The 14,965-nt window shown below is 71.2% G+C and overlaps 1 protein-coding gene and 1 pseudogene across 5 annotated transcripts in view; both read left to right on the top strand.

The window, feature by feature from the left end:
- The window catches only part of LTBP4 (latent transforming growth factor beta binding protein 4), a gene marked incomplete at its 5' end in the record, with an annotated part of 38,216 nt that extends 29,814 nt beyond the window's left edge, over positions 1-8,402 (top strand). For all 4 annotated transcript variants that reach the window (XM_084612246.1, XM_084612248.1, XM_084612249.1 and 1 more), the window contains 8 exons: positions 856-1,059; positions 2,180-2,248; positions 2,707-2,835; positions 2,997-3,146; positions 4,276-4,428; positions 5,727-6,173; positions 6,461-6,601; positions 7,334-8,402. In XM_084612246.1, coding sequence (XP_084468372.1) covers positions 856-1,059; positions 2,180-2,248; positions 2,707-2,835; positions 2,997-3,146; positions 4,276-4,428; positions 5,727-6,173; positions 6,461-6,601; positions 7,334-7,488 — 1,448 coding nt within the window. In that variant the 3' untranslated portion in view covers positions 7,489-8,402. The remainder of the gene's footprint in view (positions 1-855; positions 1,060-2,179; positions 2,249-2,706; positions 2,836-2,996; positions 3,147-4,275; positions 4,429-5,726; positions 6,174-6,460; positions 6,602-7,333) is intronic.
- A 662-nt stretch (positions 8,403-9,064) lies between these two features.
- Positions 9,065-13,104, top strand: LOC311511904 (HHIP-like protein 1; annotated as a pseudogene). Its single transcript, XR_014714614.1, has 5 exons — positions 9,065-9,365; positions 10,259-10,893; positions 11,150-11,284; positions 11,612-11,932; positions 12,885-13,104. The product of XR_014714614.1 is annotated as an HHIP-like protein 1 (transcript).
- Positions 13,105-14,965: the final 1,861 nt, after the last annotated feature.

Here is a 14,965-nt window from a genome sequence, read left to right as displayed (position 1 = left end):
GGTTATGTTTTCCACACACTGATCTTAGACAAAACAAGTTTATTAATTACAGAAGATAGATTTTAAGTGATTATCAGGGACAGCGAACAGATCACCCAGCAAATAAACAAACGAAGCTTAATGTACTAAAGCAAGGGTGAGAATTTGCTACTCGTGTCCGAATTGTTGATTTAGGCAGCTGGCAGAGATTCTTGAGGGGCAGGCTGCACTTGCTTGCAGCGTGAAAACGCCAGGCGCTCCTTTCGCAGGCTAGAAATCCATCGAGACTGGATTCAGCCCTTCCCCAGTTCAGTCCTTGCCTCTCCCGTGTTTCCAGGCCTCGTGAAGACCCTGGGGGATGTCACTCCCCTGCCTTAAATAGCTGTGGCATCGCGGGGTCAGTGGAGAAACACGGGTAGCCCAAGGCGGGGTGCAGGACCAGGACACGTGGTCACATGACCCCAGAGTGTCATCCCAGCCAGGAGTCAGAGGCGGTTTGTAGGGTCCCCGGGAAGGCGCCCCGGAGCGAGATTAGCCCCTTCTCAGGGCGGCTGTCCCCGCAATGGCCCGTCCCAGCCGTCTGGCTTGGCTGTCCCCGCGGTAAACGCTTGTCAGAGGTGCCCAGACAATCTTCCCAACTCGGGTGCCGCAGGGACACCTTCATCCGAACAGGACAATCCGCTCAGCAGGTCGAGACCTTGCCGACGACCCCCCCGCCCTCCCCCCGGGACCCTCCCATCCCAGACTCGTAGCGTAATTCGACCAGGAAGAACCCGGGGCGTAACTGGGTGGCGTCGCCCCAGGCCAGGTGGGGCCGGGCCGAGGGCCTGGCCTGCCCGTCTCACTGGGGCTTCCCGCCCCCCGCTTGCCTTGCAGCCCAGCGCCCCGGTCGCCTGCCCGCCCCCCAGCCCGAGCCCGAGCCTGGAGCGCCCGTGCGGGACCCCAGCCGCCAGGAGTGCTACTATCAGGCCTGCGAGAAGGTGCTGGCCAGGAACGCCACCCGCCAGGAATGCTGCTGCAGCCTGGGGCACACCTGGGGCACGGCCTGCCCGGCCCAGCCCTGCCCCCACCCGGGCACAGGTACGGGGGGGCCCAGCCCAGCCCTGCCCCCCGCCCGGGCACAGGTACGGGGGGGCCCGGCCCAGCCCTGCCCCCCGCCCGGGCACAGGTACGGGGGGGCCTGGCCCAGCCCCCGCCCGGGCACAGGTACGAGGGGGGCCCGGCCCTGCCCCCACCACCTTCCTGCCCCTAATCCTGCTCCTCCCCGCCCCCCTCTGCCCCCAGCCCTATGCCCCCCCAGTGCCCAGCCCAGGTCTGGGGATGGAGCCAGGGCTGACAGCCCCCAGCACCCTGCCCCACCAGCCCCCCTCCCTGTCAGAAACAGGTGTCGTTCAACCCTCCCGCCCCCCCAAGTCTCGCCCAGCCAGTGCCCGCAGGTTCAGGAGCTGGGTGCTCTCCAGAATCTGCCCTGGCAGCTGGAGCCGGCCCCTCTGTGGATCCCAAGCCAGCCGGCCTCTGTGCCCGGCCCCGAGCCCCGGCCCAGCATCCCAGATGGGACCCACCCTGCCCTCGCTCACTGTGTCCCGCTGGACAGCCCGGGGGGCTTGCCCCAGTGCCAGTCCCACCCTGGGGCTCATAGGCAGGGGTTCTCTCCCAGCTCGGGGGGGGGGGGAGCGGGGCTGGTGGAGGACGGGGAGCTGGGAGCCAGGACTCCTGGGTTCTCTCCCAGCTCTGGGGGGGAAGGGGGGCTGGTGGAGGAGGGGGAGCTGGGAGCCAGGACTCCTGGGTTCTCTCCCAGCTCTGGGTGGGGGGGAGCGGGGCTGGTGGAGGACGGGGAGCTGGGAGCCAGGACTCCTGGGTTCTCTCCCAGCTCTGGGGGGGAAGGGGGGCTGGTGGAGGAGGGGGAGCTGGGAGCCAGGACTCCTGGGTTCTCTCCCAGCTCTGGGTGGGGGGGAGCGGGGCTGGTGGAGGACGGGGAGCTGGGAGCCAGGACTCCTGGGTTCTCTCCCAGCTCTGGGTGGGGGGGAGCGGGGCTGGTGGAGGACGGGGAGCTGGGAGCCAGGACTCCTGGGTTCTCTCCCAGCTCTGGGAGGGGAATGGGTCCCACGGTTGGAGCGGGGGGCTCCCTGTGAGTGCTGGGGGGCGCCGTGGGATACAGGAGGAGGTTCCCGGCTCTCACACTCGCTCTCTCCGGCTCTAGTGGAGTACCAGGCGCTGTGCCCCCGTGGGAACGGCTACGCCGCACCAGGACCCCTTGCCGCACTCACAGGTCGGTGCTGCCTGGCGCCCCCTTGTGGGGGTCTGAGTGGGGGGAGGGGTGGGTGGCAGCTGGCGGGAGCCAGGCCTCTGGGTGCTCTTGACTCCCCTGGCCAGCGTCCGTCTCTCTCCAGCCACCGGGGCAGAATTGGGGCGGCCCAGGCCAGCGTTCGTCCCAGCCAAGCTGCCATGGGACCCGCTTCTCCTCTTGTCTGTCCCAGGTCCGAGCTCTGCGTCCCCCCACTGGGCTCCCCGACTCCACCTGCCCGCGCTTGAGCTCAGGCCGCGGGGCTCCTGGTGTCTTTTTGGACCCGCTCTTGGCCCGTCCGTCCCACACCCTGTGACCGACCCCTCCCGTCTCTGCGCTGCCCCCCCCACGGGTCGCGAGGCCAAGTGCAGAGGGAAACTGAGGCAGGCAGATGACGCCAGACAGTCCCCCCATGGTCAGGCCGTGTGTGTCTCCCCCGCCAGACATGGACGAGTGTGCACTATTCAACACCCAGCTGTGCCGGGGGGGCGTCTGCGTCAACAAGGCCCCCGGCTACGCCTGCTACTGCCCCAATGGCTACTATTACGAGACGCACCACCTGGAGTGCATTGGTGAGACCCCAGCCCCTCCTCCCCCGGCCCCCCAACGCAGCCCCTCTTCCCCTCACCCCAGCCCCCCAAACTGGCCCCTGGCGCAATGGCTGCTGCTCTGAGACGCGCCGGCTGGAGGGGCCGTGGGGGCGACGCCACGGTGACCCCTGTGTCTGTCCCAGATAATGACGAGTGTCTTGACGAGGAGGCAGAGCCCTGCGTGGGCGGGGGCTGCGTGAACACCATCGGCTCCTTCTACTGCGCCTGCACCCCCCCCCTCGTGCTGGACGGGTCCCAGCGCCGCTGCGTGGCCAACGACAGCCAAGCCCTGGGTGAGTGATGCCCTCCTGGACCCGCCCGAACATGGCCTGGGCCCCCCATATCCTAGGTCCCCGCCCATGCTCTGGGGCCCCAGCATTGGCCAGGGCGAGTTTCTCAGTCACCTGGTGCTCAGCCAGGCAAAGGAGCAAGGCTGGGCATGTTGCCGGCCCTGGCTCTGTGGCCCGGAGCCCAACTCTGAGCCCCCCGACACTTCCCCTCTGTTCCCCAGCTCGGCCCCTGCGGGGGGTGGGGAATCTACTTCCTCGCTGGCCGCGAGGCATGGCTGCCCCGGCCGCAGGGGTCCCCTTGTCCGTCCGGACCCCACAGTGACCCAGGCTGGTCCAGCCCCCACAGCAGCGCCACCGACCCTGACATCTCCACTCGGCCTGGGAGCAGCTTTAACCCTTCGGAGCCTGCAGGGTCGCCGTCCCCAGTCTGCCAGGCGCCTCCCTCGCCAAAACGTTACCGGCAACTTGCGGGTCGTACCCCCAGCGCCCACAGGGGAGGGCCAGACAGTCCTTGTACACGTGCTGAGACTCGGCACGCAGCTCCGGGGGGCGCTCGCACACTCCTTGCACATACAGAGTGACAGGGCACATGCAGGCCCTGGCTCGCTCACAGCACGCTCATCGCACAGCACGGTCAGGCTCACACGCTCCATCACGCCCATGTGCAGACACTGATTGCACGCTCATCGCATGCTACTGTCTGGCTCACACGCACCATCACGCCCACATGCACACACTCATCGCATGCTCATGGCACAGCACTGTTAGGCTCACACGCTCCATCACACCCACATGTGCACACTCATCGCACGCTACTGTCTGGCTCACACGCACCATCACGCCCACATGCACACACTCATCGCATGCTCATGGCACAGCACTGTTAGGCTCACACGCTTCATCACACCCACATGTGCACACTCATCGCACGCTACTGTCTGGCTCACACGCACCATCACACCCACATGCACACACTCATCGCACGCTCATGGCATGCCACAGTCCGGCTCACACGCTCCGTCACTCCCATGCACACACACTCATCGCACGCTCACGGCCCGGCACTGTCCGGCTCACACGCTCCATCACGCACCGCCACCACACACTCGTGGTCGCACCTGTGTCTCCCCAGACGAGAACCAGGCCGTGTGCTGGCAGGAGGTGGGGCCGGACCTGGTCTGCAGCCGCCCGCGCCTCGACCGGCAGGTCACCTACACCGAGTGCTGCTGTCTGTACGGGGAGGCCTGGGGCATGGACTGCGCCCTGTGCCCCGCCCGAGACTCAGGTGAGGGGCCTGGCCCACCGCCCCTCCCCCGGCTGGAGCCTGTCGGACCTGGGGCTGCGGGGGGGAGCCGGCTCAGTACCCGGGTTGCCGCGGAGGGGCGCTGAACGGGCCAGAACCCCCGTCGCTCCCCAGTGAGTGCTGGAGCCTGGGGTCCCTGCCCCACGGTTCCTATATCCCCCCCAGTGAGTGGCCTCTGGGGGGGAGTGGCCGGCGGCCCTGCACCCTGCAGTGGGGGGCAGCGGGCTCCCTGGGGGTGGCGGCCAGGGGCCCTGCAGTGAGGTGGGAGGTCGCGGGCCCTGGGGGGAAGCCGGGGGCCCTGCAGTGAGGTGAGGGGTCAGGGGCCCTGGGGGGAAGCCGGGGGCCCTGCAGTGAGGTGAGGGGTTGGGGGCCCTGTGGTGGAAGCTGGGGGCCCTGCAGTGAGGTGGGGGGTTGGGGGCCCTATGGTGGAAGCTGGGGGCCCTGCAGTGAGGTTGGGGGTTGGGGGCCCTGGGGGGAAGCCGGGGCCCCTGCAGTGAGGTCGGGGGTTGGGGGCCCTGGGGGGAAGCCGGGGCCCCTGCAGTGAGGTGAGGGGTCAGGGGCCCTGGGGGGAAGCCGGGGGCCCTGCAGTGAGGTGGGGGGTCGGGGTCCCTGGGGGGAAGCCAGGGACCCTGCAGTGAGGTGGGGGGTTGGGGGCCCTGTGGTGGAAGCTGGGGGCCCTGCAGTGAGGTGGGGGGTCGGGGTCCCTGGGGGGAAGCCAGGGGCCCTGCAGTGAGGTGGGGGGTCGGGGTCCCTGGGGGGAAGCTGAGGGCCCTGCAGCGAGGTGGGGGGTTGGGGGCCCTTGGGGGGAAGCCGGGGACCCTGCAGTGAGGTGGGGGGTTGGGGGCCCTGGGGGGGAAGCCGGGGACCCTGCAGTGAGGTGGGGGGTTGGGGGCCCTGGGGGGAAGCCGGGGGCCCTGCAGTGGGTTGGGGGCCCTGGGGGGGAAGCCGGGGACCCTGCAGTGAGGTGGGGGGTTGGGGGCCCTGTGGTGTAAGCTGGGGGCCCTGCAGTGAGGTGGGGGGTCGGGGTCCCTGGGGGGAAGCTGGGGGCCCTGCAGTGAGGTGAGGGGTCGGGGCCCTGTGGTGGAAGCCGGGGACCCTGCAGTGAGGTGGGGGGTCGGGGTCCCTGGGGGGAAGCTGGGGGCCCTGCAGTGAGGTGGGGGTCGGGGCCCTGTGGTAGAAGCCGGGGGCCCTGCAGTGAGGTGGGGGGTCGGGGGCCCTGCACCCTGCAGTGGGGTCCCCTGGGGTCCCGCGCCCCCCAGCGAAGGTCTTTTCCCCCCCAGATGACTTCGAGGCTCTGTGCAACGTCCTGCGCCCCCCGAGCTACGGTCCGGCCCGGCCTGGCCTGGGGCTGCCCTACGAATACGGCCCCGAGTTCGTCCCCGGCTACGGGCTGCCCTACGGCCCCGAGCTGTTTGCCAGCTCCGCGGCGCGGGGCCCCCAGCCTGGCCTGCGCCCCGACTATGACCCCTACGCCCTGGGGGGCTACGCCGGGCGCCGCGACTCGCTCTACAGCTCCCCCACCTACGAGGCTGGCGACTTCGAGGACGTGGCCTACGTGGACGCCCGCCCGGAGGAGCCGCCCGCCCCCTACCGGCGGCCTGACGCCCCCCGCACCTACCGGCCCCGCAGCCCCCCGGACCCTGAGCCCGGCCCGGCCTGGAACTACCCCCCCAACCCTGCCAGCCCCTTCCCCGAGCAGCCGGGCCAGGCCAGCGAGACCCACGCCGGTGAGTGATGGGGGGTGTGGGGAGGGGTGCCGGGCAGGGCGGGGCTGGGGGCTGTGGGGAGGAGCACCGGGTATGGGGGTGCTGAGCAGAGGGGTGCCTGGTATGGCAGGGCTGAGGGAGGGGTGCCGGGCGTGGGGGGGCTGGAGGAGGGGTGCCGGGCATGGGGGGCTGCTCCAGATCAGGCCGTGACAGCCCCCCGAGAGGGCCCCCTTGGAGCAGGGGCTGGGGGGGGTTAGCAGGGCCCGGCAGGGGTGGGGGGCTGGCGCTGATGCCCTGCTGTCCCCCAGATCGGTTCGAGGGGCTGCAGGCCGAGGAGTGCGGGGTCCTGAACGGCTGCGAGAACGGACGCTGCGTCCGCGTCCCCGACGGCTTCACCTGCCAGTGCCATCCCGGCTTCCGGCTGGACACCGCCCACATGGCCTGCCTGGGTGAGCCTGCCCCACGGCCTGCCCCACGGCCGGCCCCTCCACCACGCACATGGCCTGCCTGGGTGAGCCTGCCCCACGGCCGGCCCCTCCACCACGCACATGGCCTGCCTGGGTGAGCCTGCCCCATGGCCTGCCCCACGGCCGGCCCCTCCACCACGCACATGGCCTGCCTGGGTGAGCCTGCCCCACGGCCTGCCCCACGGCCGGCCCCTCCACCACGCACATGGCCTGCCTGGGTGAGCCTGCCCCACGGCCGGCCCCTCCACCACGCACATGGCCTGCCTGGGTGAGCCTGCCCCACGGCCGGCCCCTCCACCACGCACATGGCCTGCCTGGGTGAGCCTGCCCCACGGCCGGCCCCTCCACCACGCACATGGCCTGCCTGGGTGAGCCTGCCCCACGGCTGGCCCCTCCACTGCCCACATGGCCTGCCTGGGTGAGCCTGCCCCACGGCCAGCCCCCCACAGCCCTGACCCCGTGCCCAGCCCCATGGCCATCCCCTCCCCTACTGTCCCATGGCCTGCCTGAGTGAGCCTGCCCCACAGCCACCCTGCCGGGGTGAGCCCCTGCCCCATGGCCAGCTCCCCCGACCCGGATTCCCTGACCATCCCGCATAGCCCACCCCCTGCCCCCGCCAAGCTACCCCAATGTGGCCTGGGTGTGAACGCCCCAGGGACCCCCCCTGCGCCTAGCCCCCCGGCGCCCCTCACCCTCTCCCTCTCCTCCCCACAGATATCGACGAATGCGCCGAGGCCGAAGGCCCCCCCGCGCTCTGCCTCAACGGGGGCTGCCTGAACACGGAGGGCTCCTACCGCTGCCTCTGCCCCCGCGGCTACGTCCTCACCCCACCCCCCCACTCCTGCATCCCCGCCCGGCCCCAGGCCTGAGGGGCAGCTGGAGAGCCCGTGCCGGGGGGCGGGGGCAGGGAGGTATTTATTGTGTGGCTCTAGGGCTGTCCGCCCCCTGGGAACAGGGGGCATGGGCCCCCCGGGGGGGGGTGAGTCCCCAGGGGTTGGAGCCAAGGGATTCCCCCCCGGGCCGTGAACCCCGGGCCCTTCTGTGCTGAGCCCAGCCTGCCCCTGGGGCTCAGGGAGCGACTCCAGCCGGCAGCACTAGGAGGCTGTTACCCTGTTGTCCTCTCCAGCTGGCTGACCCTGTCATGGGGGAGGGAGTCACTGTCCATCCCCGGGGGCTGCATGAGGCTTCTCTCCAGTCAGTGGGGCCCCCCAGCCCCCTCGCCTAGACCCCCACAGCCCTCTGACGTGATTTGCCCAGCGGCCCACCCAGCCAGGACCCCCAAGGCTCCGGGTGGGGTGACAGGTGTGGGGCTCCCCCCAGAGCAGGATGGGGAGATGGGGGGGCCCCCAGGGACAGAGGGGTCACAGGAGGCAGGTGGCTACTGGAGGGCGCCTTGGCCAAGCGTTCCCCACGGGGTGGGGTACCCTGGGCCTGTGTGTTGCGGGGCTGGCGTCCAAGTTACTCCTCTTTCCTCCCCTGGGAGAACCAGCCTCACCCTCCCGCATAGCCCTGGGGGCCCCAGCCTGGCGGGAGGGTCTGGGGGGCTCGGGGCCCACTGGTGAGGGACGGGGTTCTCCGTGCACTTGGCCCTGGGAATGGGGCATCTGCCGGCGGCTGCTGGGAAGCGAAGAGTTAACAGCACGTGGCTCCAGGGCGCCCCCACCCCGCTCAGGCCAGCAGCACCCTGGCCCCCCCTCAGCCCTGGGGGGTTGCTATAGCTCCCGGCCCCTGGGTCTCGTCTCCCCCCCCTTGTTACAGGAATAAAGGTTTTCTATAAAAGGAACGCAGCGTCTGTGCAGTGTTGGGGGAGGTGGGGGGGGCGGGGTCATCTCCCCCCATCACAGCCCTTGGCCTCCACCCCCACCCCCCAACCCTTCTTCTGGGGCCGTGGGGCTGGCACCCGGCCCACATGCACGTCCCAGGGTAACGGAGCCTCCCACCCCTGGAGGCCACAGGCGTCGTCCCCACGTCACAGCAGGGAAACTGAGGCCCAGGGGAGGGATTTGCCAAAGGACAGTGACTCAGTAGCAGAAAAGAACCCAGGAGTTCTGGCTCCCAGCCCCTGACCCCACTGCCCTCCCAGAGCCAGGGATAGAACCCAGGAGTCCTGTTCCCAACCCCCACTCTAACCCCACTCCCCTCCCAGAGCGGGGATAGAACCCAGGAGTCCTGGCTCCCAGCCCCGCCCCCCATTAACCCCTGCACCCCACTCCCTCCAAGCAGGGATTGCTCTCGACGCTCTGTGGAGCCCCCAGCACCCCTCTCCCCGGGCCCAGCCAGCCCCAACGTGCAGCGGGCAGGGGCACGCGGGGTTAATGCTCCCCCCTCCCGCGCCTCCCACCAGGCTCACCCTGCTATTACAGCTGCCCCGTCAGCGGGGCGGGGGGACGTGGCCCAGGCCTGGCCCCAGCTCCCCTGCACACGTGTTCCCAGCCGGCGCGGGCAGAGCCGCCCTGAGCCCCCCACGCAGGGCACTGCCATGGGGCCCGGGGCCACAGCACTGGGGGCCCTGCTGCTGCTGCTGGGCCAGGACCCTTGGGTCCTCCCCGACCCCCAGTGCCTGGACTACAAGCCGCCCTTCCAGCCCCCCCAGCCCCTGGCCTTCTGCCCCGAGTACTCGGCCTTCGGCTGCTGCGACGGCCAGCGGGACGCCCAGCTAAGCGCCAGGTTCCAGGTGCTGGGCACCTTCCTGGCCCCTGCCAGCCTGCGGAGCTGCTGGCCCTTCCTGCGTGACCTGCTGTGCCAGGTGAGTGGGGGCCACAGGCCAGGCAGCCCGGCTGGGGGGGGCCACAGGCCAGGCAGCCCGGCTGGGGGGGCACAGGCGGTTGCAGGGGTGCTGTGGGGCTGGTGGCATAGCAAGACAGTGGGATGGGGGGGTCAAGGGAACTCAGCCCCTCTCCTGTTTCACCCCCACATACAGACATGGAGGAACCCTGGGGGCCCCGTTCTCTTGCCCCCCATTAGCCTGGGCGGCCCTGTCGGCACTGACTGCATGGGGGGGCCAGAGGGGCACTGGGGGAGTCCCCAAGCTCCCAGCCTGGGGGCCCAGGTTCCCCAGATGTGCCTCGCCCAGCTGCCCTGGGTTCCTGGTGAGGGGGGGCACGTACAGCTCCAGGCACCAGGCCGCATCAGGCTCCTGCCCCACGTGCCCGGAGAGGGAGCCGGGGGGACCCCAGCAGCTCCGTGGGGCACGTGCCCAGCTGGGTGCCCTTGGCACCCCCTCCCCGTGGCTCCAGACGGCTCCTGGCAGTGGCCCAGCCCTTACCACATCCTGTCTAGGCTGGGACATGGGTGACCTCACCCGGCAGCTCCAGCTGGAGGCTACACATTGCGGGGGGACGGGGAGGGTCTTACATGGGCCCATTCCCAGCCTGTCCCAACCCCCCACCCCCTGGAGTTCTGGTCTCGGCAGGCCCAGCATGAACACAACCCTGGAGTCCTGAACCCCCGGCCCCGTCCCTTCCCAAAGCTGACCTTAGGCAGGGGGTAACACGGCCCTGCAACCCAGGGGGCTAGGAGCCGGACTCCTGGGTTCTATCCCTGGTTCTGGGAGGGGACTGGGCTCTGGCGGCTTAGGGCAGGGGAGGCTGGGAGCCCGGACTCCTGGGTTCCAGCTAACCCCCTTCCCCTGCCCCGCAGGAGTGCTCGCCCTACGCTGCCCACTTGTACGATGCGGAGGACATGAGCTCCCCGGTGCGGGCGCTGCCCGGCCTGTGCCCCGCGTACTGCGCGGCCTTCTGGCTCCGGTGCCGCTCTGTGCTGAGCCTCCTCACCGAGGACCCTGCCAGCCTGGCACTGGAGAGCGAGCACGCCCGCTTCTGCGGCACCCTGGGGCTGGGCGACCCCAGCTACTGCTACCCGGCGGTGGTGGGCAGCGCGGGGCTGGGCCAGGGGCAGGAGGGTGCCCGCGGCTGCCTGCAGCTCTGCCTGCGGGAGGTGGCCAACGGGCTGCGGAACCCCGTGGCCATGGTGCACGCCGGGGACGGCTCCCACCGCTTCTTCGTGGCCGAGCAGCGGGGCTGCGTCTGGGTCTTCCAGGCCAACGGCTCGCGGGCCGCGCGCCCCTTCCTGGACCTGCGGGCGGCCGTGCTCGCCTCACCCTGGGCGGGCGACGACTGGGGCTTCCTGAGCCTGGCCTTCCACCCCCGCTTCCATGCCACCCGCACCTTCGACGTCTACTACTCCGCCCGCGCCGGGCCCCACGAGACCGTCCGCGTCTCCCAGTTCCGCGTCTCGCCCCACGACCCCAACGCCGCCGACCCCCGCTCTGAGAGGTGAGTGGCCCCCGCCTGGGCACTCCTGGGGTAGAACCCAGGCGTCCGGGCCCCCAGCCCCTACTCCCTTCTCGGAGCCAGGGGTTGAAACCAGGTGTCCGGGCTCCCAGCCCACCCCCGCACTTTCACCCACTAGCCCTGGTCCCCTCCACTTCTGAGCCAGCCCCCCTGTCACGTAGCTCCTGCCTCCCCACTCCATCTGCCCCACTGGTTTGGGGTGCCCCCCCTCACTTCACCCGGCTCCTCTCACCTGCAGGATCCTCCTGGAGGTGCTGGAGCCTGCGTCGAACCACAACGGGGGGCAGCTGCTGTTTGGGGCCGACGAGCTGCTCTACATCTTCCCAGGAGACGGGGGGCGAGCGGGGGACCCCTTTGGCAACGCCCAGAACAAGTGAGAGCCGGGGCGGCGTTGGGGGGCCCTGGGGCCAGCGTGGGGTGTTGGGGGGCCCCTGGGGCCAGCATGGGGCATTGGGGGGGCCCCAGGGGGCGGCATGGGGTGTTGGGGGAGATGCCCCCTTGCAGGAAATTGGGGCGGGGGGGCCTGATATGTGAGAATTTGGCTCCCTTCTGCCACCTGGTGGCCAACGCGCAGACTGGCTGGCACCGTGTGGGGCAGGCAGCGCCCCCAAACCCTGATTTCCCCCCGCACCCCCAGGGCCCTGAACCCCCCGGCCCAGCCCCTGCCGTGCCTGTTCCCGGCTCCCCGCCTCCCTCCCAGTTCGTCCCTGCTGGGCAAGGTGCTGCGGATCGACGTGGAGCCCGGGGCCGGGGGCCCCCCCACCGCATCCCGCCCCACAACCCCTTCGTGGGGCAGCCCGGGGCCCGTCCCGAGGTCTACGCCTGCGGGGTGCGGAACGTGTGGTGCTGCTCCGTGGACGGGGGCGACCCGTGAGCGGCGCCAGGCGCATCCTCTGTGGGGACGTGGGGCAGAACAAGTGCGAGGAGCTGGGCGTCCTCACGCCGGGCGCGGCCGGGTATGGCCGGCGGGCGAAGGAGGGTTTGCCGGCTGACCCGGAGCGGTGTGCCAATGCATCGCTTGGTACGGCCGCCTCGCGCCAGGCCCCACGGGCCTGTCCCCTCCGGGGAGTGGGGCAGGGGGCCTGTCCCCTCTGGGGGGCGGGGAGTGGGGCACGGGGCCTGTCCCCTCCATGGGGGCGGGGAGTGGGGCACGGGGCCTGTCCCCTCTGGGGGGCGGGGAGTGGGGCACGGGGCCTGTCCCCTCCATGGGGGCGGGGAGTGGGGCAGGGGGCCTGTCCCCTCCGGGGGGCGGGGAGTGGGGCACGGGCCCTGTCCCCTCCATGGGGGCGGGGAGTGGGGCACGGGGCCTGTCCCCTCTGGGGGGCGGGGAGTGGGGCACGGGGCCTGTCCCCTCCATGGGGGCGGGGAGTGGGGCAGGGGGCCTCTCCCCTCCGGGGGGCGGGGAGTGGGGCACGGGCCCTGTCCCCTCCATGGGGGCGGGGAGTGGGGCACGGGGCCTGTCCCCTCCGGGGAGTGGGGCACGGGCCCTGTCCCCTCCATGGGGGCGGGGAGTGGGGCACGGGCCCTGTCCCCTCCATGGGGGCGGGGAGTGGGGCACGGGGCCTGTCCCCTCTGGGGGGGGCGGGGAGTGGGGCACGGGCCCTGTCCCCTCCATGGGGGCGGGGAGTGGGGCAGGGGGCCTGTCCCCTCCGGGGGGCGGGGAGTGGGGCACGGGCCCTGTCCCCTCCATGGGGGCGGGGAGTGGGGCAGGGGGCCTGTCCCCTCCGGGGGGCGGGGAGTGGGGCACGGGCCCTGTCCCCTCCATGGGGGCGGGGAGTGGGGCATGGGGCCTGTCCCCTCTGGGGGGGCGGGGAGTGGGGCACGGGCCCTGTCCCCTCCGGGGGGGCACTGTCTCCACCCAGGTCAGGGGACCGCAGTGCCAGCACCTTGGGGGGCGGGAGAGGGAGGCTGCGTCCAGCCGGGGTTGCTGCCCCCGATCCCCAGCTGAGCTGCGCTCGTGCCCTGTCTTGCAGACGACGTCCCCCCATATTCGCCTATTCGCACCAGCTGGGGCGCTCGGTGACGGGGGGCTACGTGTACCGTGGCTGCCACAGCCCCAACCTGCGTGGCCGCTACATCTTTGGGGACTTCATGAGCGGGTAGGTTGGGCCCCTGGGGCCGGCGTGCTCAGGGAGAACAGCCTGCTACTGCTGCAGGCTCATGGGAGCACTCCGGTAGCACACTGTGGGGCGAAGCGGGGGTTCACACCCTGCTGGTGACCCATGGGGGGCTGTGCGGGGGCTGCGCGGGGGCTGCGCGCCTACTGGCCCCCCCGCACAAGGCCACCTCCTCCAACCCACAACCCCCCCCTTTCCTCTAGCCCCCACCTCCACCCCAGCACGGGGCCGCCCCCCACAACCCACCCAGCATCCAGCCCCCACTGGCCCCCCCAGCACAGGGTCACCCTCTCCAGTCCCCAACCCCCAGCTGCCCCCCAACTTTGCCATCCCCTGCCACCCCTCAACCCCCCAGGCAGGAGGCTGGGCACCACCCCAGGAAGATGGGGCCCCGGAGGCGGCTGGGTGCAAAGGGCCCCGCCCGGCAGCTGCCCCCTGGCACAGTGCGGCTGGTGCACAGGGGCACAGGGCCCGGGCGGGGCCGGCTGAAGATCCTGGTGGGGGGCCAGTGGGGCCCGGTCTGCGACGATTTCTTTGACGGGCGGGCGGCCGCTGTGGTGTGCCGGCAGCTGGGCTACGGGCAGGCACGGAGGGTGGCCCGCCGGGCGGAGTTCGGGCAAGGGGCCGCGCTGCCCATCCGGCTGGAGTGCCGGAGCGCCCCCCCGGGCAGCACAACTGTGCCCACAGCGAGGACGTGGGGGTGGGGTGTGGGCACCGGGAGGGCCAGGGGCTGCCCAGGGGGAGCCGAGGGGGCCAAGCCCTGTAACTTCTGCCTCCTTCTTGCCCTCTGCGCTCTGGTGGGGGGAGGCGGGAGACACGGACAGCCAGGGTTGGGGGCTGGGCTGGGCCCTGCCACCCCCATCCAGCCCAGCCCCCTACTCCCCCCACAGCTTCAGGGACTTGGGAGCCACATGGCCCAGAGGCCCCCAGGAGCAGCTGCTCAGGGTTCCTGTTTTCCTTTTACAGCGGGGGGTTTAAGAATGGGGGGGCTTCTCCCCCCACTGCTGGGCCGGGAGGTGTCGGTTCTGGCGGGGGGGGCAGGGAGTCAGGACTCCTGGGTTCTATTGTTGGCTCTACCCCTGCCTTGAGCGCCGGGCCAGGGCGGGGTGAGGGGACAGAGGGCACAATACCACGCCACCGGCTCCTTCCAGCAATGGTTTATTCAGACTCCTGGTCCCCATCTTTCCCCGGGGCCATTTGCCCTCACAGCTGGCACACACAGGCCTGGGGGCGGGGGCGGGGGGGATCCCCAGGGGCGAGTGCTTGAGCCAGGGACACAGGGGTGTTTGCTCCACGTCTCCCCCCGCCCTAGGCTGATTCCCGGGCTGGCAGAGGGCGCTGCCCCGCGACACCCCAGCGGGGCTGAGGGGCAGCTCTTGGCGGCATGGGAGGGGCCATCACCCCCCATGGGCAGTGCCCGTCTTGCCGCGCTCCATCCTACACCTGGCGCCACAGAGGGGCAGCAGCTTCTGGCCGCGGGCCCTGGCAGATGCCTGCAGTGGGGGGCAGGCACATGCGGCAGCCCCAGACCCCTCCCTGAGCAGCGCCAGGCAAGACCCCGTGACGGTTCAACCCGGCTCATTAAAGGGTTTGCATGAAAGGGATCCTGGCAGAGCCCAGCGGCTGTGCGGGCGGGGGGGGTCCTCTCCCCTTCCCCCCTGCAGGGGGACCCCCACCCCTGCTCCTCCTGGGCAGCACGGCCTGGGGCTATGGCCTGTGCTGGGCAGAGCCACGGGCAGGAGGGGCAGGCAGCTCCGCCAGCTGGGAAGGGTACAGAGCGGCTGCCACCGCATCATAGCTGGGTCCCCCCATGCCCGGGGGGTGGGACACGGGGTCCCCAACCCAGCACACCTCCCCGCCCCCTCTGGCTCCTGCCAAAGCACCACAAAGCCTCCCCGCCCCTCCCCTCCCCTCCCCTCCCCAAAGGCGGCACCTCG

This window comes from Lepidochelys olivacea, assembly GCF_965140295.1.
Source record: "Lepidochelys olivacea isolate rLepOli2 genome assembly, chromosome: 23".
NCBI classification, from domain to species: Eukaryota; Metazoa; Chordata; order Testudines; family Cheloniidae; genus Lepidochelys; species Lepidochelys olivacea.
The sequence above is the reverse complement of the archived record's forward strand: the minus strand, read 5'-3'. Positions and strand labels throughout refer to the sequence as shown.